Genomic DNA, 6,257 nt, shown 5'->3' with positions numbered 1-6,257 from the left:
TCTTTGTAGAAGAAAAGGTGGAAAGAGTCTAAGAGCCAGAATTGATGTATAACTCAAAAGAAATGGTGTCTTTCAGACACAGCAGGACTGATTTATCACAACTACCATGGCAGCATCCACAAGGCCTGCAGATGTTCAATCCAGATGGGGTTACAGAACTGAGAGGGAAAAGTAGACACAGGCTCCTATATCTAACCAAGAAGCTATCTGCAATTGATACCCATTGGCGAAGGAAAAAATCAGTTTTCTTCAGTACAGTCTTATGGGTGTATTAACCACACTTCAGAGCAGGCACCATGCCAAGTATTTGGTAAACACAAACTAAGTTCAATGGTGTCATTGTATATTTTTCCCTCATTTTGTTTTATTTTTGTATTTTATTTTTTGTCTTATATCAGCATTTTGCTTGTTTATTTCTGTTTTTATGTTTCTTTTGTGTTTCTTCTTTTCATTTATTTCAGAGAGAGAGAGAGAGAGAGAGAACATAAAGTTGAGTGGGTAGGGAGATGGAGAGGATCTGGAAGGAACTGGGGGAGGGGAAAACGATGATAAAATATATTGTATGGAAAAATGTTTTCAATTAAAAATAGCCATAAGAAATAAAATATTTTAGAATAAACCCAATGAAGAAAAACCTATTATATGGCACTAATAAATTTTAGTGCTATAAATTTTAACTTTATACTGGAATAAAAGAAAAAAACTTGTATAAACAAATAAAACGAAAAACATTTCCTGCATTTTCATCCATGCATAGGAAGCTATTTTAGACCAAGGTGTTAATTGAACAAACACAGCTAAACATGTTTCTGCTTAATCACTTCACAATTGCTTGTCCCATTATCACTAGATCATATGCCTTACTTTACTTCAAAATTCATGAGTCAGTCATATTTTATATTTTTGTGACTCATGGATCTTTTAAAATAATGTCAAGACACAAACTAAGCACATCAGATCTTTAGCTCCTAGATGAGGTGATGCAGCCCTAGGGCTGTGCTCTGCTCTGCCTGTGCTAACAATCATCACTGTTGTCTCATGGCTACAGGGCATGTCCCTGCCTGATTGAAAACAACTGGCTATATTCTCTAAACGTTTTCAACAATAGATTGCTATTGTTAAGTTAATCTGAAGGGCAAACATGATATTTACTAAAATAATAAAATAAGTAAGAAAAGACACTCAAAGTATTACTGTGAGTGCAACAGAAGATAATAAAAGTTTTTCACAGTCTCTGAAGATGGCAAAATGAGAAAACAAAACCTACTGGCCATCCTGACAACCTGAGTCTGGATATCTGAGATCTGGAAGCAGTGACACAGTGTCTGTAATCCCAGAATGCTTGCAGAAATAGAGAGGAGGAAACAGGTGAATCTCCAGAAGCAAGTGGGTCAGTTAGTCTGACCTAAACAATGACAAAGAAACCTATAGGAAGGCATTGCTGACTGATACTTGCCTTGCCCCTTATGAGCCCTCATTGGCTCCAGAGGACAAATAATCAGAGTCCTCATTGATTACAGAAAGCAGAGACCCAAATATCAAGGCAAAGACCCTTTCCAACCTCCAGATGAACCCCCTCCCCCCTTTCTGGGCCACCACTTATGGCACCTCCCACCACAGCCTTTGAGCAGCTCTGCATTATCAGAGATACTGGGAACAATTGTCCTCAGTTTCCTCAGCCTCGATGGCCTAGGGATCCAGAGCCTCCACCCATAGGGACCTTCCCTGTTATTCTAAGTGTAGCAAGACAATTTCTGTTAGCCAAGTATCCCTCTCAAGGATTTAAAAGGGTTATACTAAGCTGTCTGGGAGGATGGAATTCATATCCCTTGGACCACATCTATTATATAGAATTTCAATAGCACCCTTTTAACTACCCAAGACTGCAGAGACATATGTCCATCCACTTGTCCCAGCCCTCTATTTGTACAATGGTAAGCCCTGGTTAGAGATGAATGTCAAATACAGGCTGGAAAAAATGAATTACATAATCAATAAATAGGAGCACAATAAGGACAATCCCCCTTTCTCGATTAATAAACTGGAATTATGACCAATTGTTCCATCAGGGTAATTTTCCCACAGGAATACAAAGCCTCCCCCTCCTCAATCCCCAGATGCTTTGAACAGGTCTGTATATGTGTGCTCCAAGCCTGGGACCTTTTGACTCCCCTGTCCATAGGACTTGGGGAGGTCTCTTCACTGACCTTTAAAAAACAACCAAGTTAAAGTATAAGTCAGTCTAGACAGAAAAATAACAGAACCTATGGACAAAGAAAGGCTACTAAATAATTTTTGTCTGGGAAGGAATGACCATGGAGCACAGACAGGCTTGTCACAGACTAAAAAATAAACATTACCATCAATGGATTGTGGCTATTTATGACATTGGGACTGCCTCATATCAGGCCTCCTCCCTTGCCAAATCCTGTGCAGTCACAACATGGTCTAACTCAAAATGTTTTAAATGTAGAGAGACAGGACATTGGAAAGGGGGTGCTCAAAAAACAATTCAACTGCCTCTAAACCCTCTAAAACTGTTCCCCCACCCCAGTTGTAGCAAAGGTCTTCGCTGGAGGAGGGACTGCAAATTCAAAACTGACAAAGAAGGCAAACCCCTACTGCCTGTAAACTACACAAGGGGCAGCCCTCAGCCCAGCCATTAAGAGGGAAAGGCCCACAAATCCACTGGGTCACTAACATACCTGAAGACTCTCACCCCAAACTTTTGATTAAAATTGACAATACAAATTTCAAATATCTGATAGATACAGGAGCAGACAAAACTATTCTAAGACAAGCCAAGTCTGCACACATTGGATCCTCTTACCCAGACTCCAACTAATGGGGGTAGGTGGTCTCTTTCAAGCATTTATAACCTAAAACTTTTATAGATGGGATGACTCAGATGAAACAAATGGGACAATTAGATCCCTAGTGGCCAACGTGGTCACTAACTTACTAGAAAGAGAAGTCCTAGAAGATTTTAATGTCCTTGCTACTGGGACATGAGAAAATCTACCAAAGAAGATTACCAAAAATATTAAGATCAAAAGAACCTCCAATCTTAAGGACTACTGTTGAATACCTCACTCTGTGCCTAGAGTGGATCACAGAAGATCCTGTCTGGGTAGAACAGTGGCCTTTAAACAGAGAGAAATTAAGTATTTTATAACCAGTTAAACAACAATTAGACATGAGAAACATTCACCCCTCTAGAAGCCCCTAGAACACCCAGATTTTTGTCATTAAAAAGAAAACTGGGACCTGGGGCTCCTCCAGGATCTGAGAGCATTTAATAAGAGTATGAAAATTTGGGGCTTACTTCAGTGTGGCCTCCCCTCAGTACAGCTTCTCCTTTGCCTCTGCCATATCACGAAATACCCCAATATTAGACATTAAAGATTGCTTCTTTTCTCTAAGCTTGGCAACAAGGAGGACTCCCTCCCACCATGAAAAGCTTCCTGCTCTCTACCTAGCCTTATCTGGAGGATGTTTCTAGGCCAAAGACACCTGACTTATTTCAAGGGTGACCCTTGATACAGTTTTCTGCAAACACCCTTTCCCTGATGACCCACATGGTAATTAGGCAAGTGCTCTAGACATTTTGATAGGACCATAATGGCACATATGAAGCCTTGTGATAAGAGTGTGTCACTTAATGCAAATTAAAGTTGTCTCCAGGCTCTCCAATCCTATATATTCCTTATATTCTGGAATAAAGTTGAGTTGTTTTACTGAAAGTAGTCTTCTAAAGGGCTGTCTCCATACTCACTGGCCATATACAAAGCTTTCTGTTGCCGCTTGCTTCTGCACCTTTGTACTCATGGACCAGTGGCCAATAGGCCAGGAGGGAAAAGGAGAGATATCCATAAGACCTTGTCTCAAAAAGGTAGAAAGACAAAGACCAACATCCAAAGATTGCTCTTTGACTTCCACATGGGCAATGTGGCACATGACACATGTACCTGCACTCATACGCTCTAACATACAAAAGATTCTCTATGAATATCTGCTGTATGAAATAACAAATACCTGTTAAATGGATAAAGAAACATGGCCAGACATTGCTCATGGTCATGCATTCATTATTTTGGAAATTAATACCTTCAAACTGGCAAGACAATTGAGCATTTTGTACACTTTGATCCAATAATCCAATTTCTTTAGAATTAGGAAGGTAAGAAGCTTCCCTCACTCTACCCCCTGCAACACACGGTCATTTGTCTATGTGATTCTGACTGACCTAGAACTTCCTATATAGACCAGGCTGGCCTAAAAATTATGACAGAGGTCTGCTTGCCTCTGCCTCCTAAGTACTTGGACTACATTTTAAAAATGACTTATGAGTAAATGAAAATTGATAGTAAGTGATACAAGTTAAAGAATTAAAGCTTAAATGACTTTTATATTAATTACAATAAATACTTGGCACACAAGAGAACTATAGTAATTAAATTATGTATATGTGCACAAAAATAGCATACATGCTTGTGCTAATCCTTAAAATTTGTATATGGAAAGACAGAAGGTAAAACAAACCTTTGAAGTAAGTAATAAATATTTAAAAATTATGATGCATCTGGTGAATTCACTAACAGTAAATATAATTGTTCTTCTTATTATAATGTAACCATCAACATGCTTTCAAAGCCCATTTTAGGATTACTGGTAAGTTCACAGTTGCGTCAATGTGCTGATGGGCTGGGAGAGTTAGGAAGAACTGGGTCTATATTTCTAGATTTTAATCATACTTTTTAGTAGCTTGAAAGAACAGTAAACTTAATGACATAGGTTAAAAGAATCATATCAAATTTTACTATGCAATGTGTTTATAATATACTTTATCTAGAAAATATCTTGGTATCCTTAATACTAAAACTAGTATATTCAAAATACTAAAAACACTGTGTCTGGTTTTAGTAGCCACTAACAAAAGAACAAAAAGGATTTTTTCCAAATGAATTCTTCACTTAACAGTAACTTCCTTAAAGCTCCCTTCAAGGACTCATTCCTCAGACTGTAGATAACAGGGTTGAGTGTTGGAGACAGTACTGTGTAAAAGATAGAGAACAAGAAATCTAAAGCAGTTGGAGACTCTGAAGTTGAGTTTAGATATGCATAGCAGCCTGTGGAAAGAAACAATGAGACAACAAAAAGGTGGGGCAGGCAGGTAGAGAAGACCTTAGACCGGCCTTCAGCAGAGGGCATCCTGAGAACTGTGGAGAATATGTGGACATAGGAGAGGACAATCCCAACAAAGCAGGCAAAGGCCACTGCAGACAGGAAACAAGACACTCCCATCACTCCAAGGTAATCATTAGAGCAGGAGAGCTTGAGCAACTGGGGGACATCACAGAAGAACTGGTGGATTATTTTGGGTCCGCAGAACCTGATAGAGGATATGGTTGCTACATATAAGGTTCCTGAGATACCACTGCTTAGCCATACAACTGTCACAGCCAACCTACACTTTCTGGGACACATGATGACCTCATAGTGCAGTGGAAAGCAAATGGCCACATAACGATCATACGACATCACTGTGAGAATGGCCAATTCACCCCAGGCAAAATCTGTGAAGAAAAAAACCTGCAGCATGCACTGGCTATATGAAATGTATCCATTGCCTGCCAGGGAATTCTCAATATACTGGGGAACTGTGACAGAAAGGGATGAGAGGTCCAGAAGGGAAAGGTGCTTCAGGAAGTAATACATTGGAGATTGGAGCTGCGGGTCCAGTGTGGTGATGGTGATAATGATGAAGTTACCTGCTGATCCCAATACGTATATCACCAAGAAGAGCAAAGCATGCAATATCTGTAGCTCATGGTTGTCAGAGAAGCCCATTAGGAGGAATCCACTCATTGTGGTTACATTTCTCACAAGCATCTTAGGACTAGAACTTGTGGTAGAAGCTGAAGAATAAAATGATATAATAAATGCAATATACAGATACTGAGGAATTATTTATTTTTTCATCAGTATTTATTTCAATAATTACTGTCTCAAATTTTATATATATATATATATATTTATATATATATATCTCAACAAATATGTGTGTGTGTGTGTGTGTGTGTGTGTGTGTGTGTGTGTATCAAAATGTCAATGGAGCTCACACTATCTATTCATAAACCAGTAGTTACAGGTAAATGTACATGTGGTCCATCACTGGTTCTCTTAAGGAATGTAGCTGTGTTTGCCCTGTGAAAAAGCACTATTCCATTGCTACAATAGAAACCCACTACTTTTGT

The 6,257-nt window shown here is 39.0% G+C and overlaps 1 protein-coding gene across 1 annotated transcript; it reads right to left on the bottom strand.

Moving 5' to 3' along the window:
- Positions 1-4,919: 4,919 nt before the first annotated feature.
- LOC114686575 (olfactory receptor 14J1-like) lies at positions 4,920-5,892 on the bottom strand. The gene is given in 2 exon segments (XM_028861238.1): positions 4,920-4,958; positions 4,960-5,892. Coding segments are annotated over 2 exon segments (972 nt in total).
- Positions 5,893-6,257: the final 365 nt, after the last annotated feature.

The sequence above is a fragment of the Peromyscus leucopus genome, chromosome 16_21 (genome assembly GCF_004664715.2).
Source record: "Peromyscus leucopus breed LL Stock chromosome 16_21, UCI_PerLeu_2.1, whole genome shotgun sequence".
In the NCBI taxonomy this organism is placed as follows: Eukaryota; Metazoa; Chordata; class Mammalia; order Rodentia; family Cricetidae; genus Peromyscus; species Peromyscus leucopus.
This window is presented reverse-complemented; position numbering and strand designations above follow the sequence as displayed.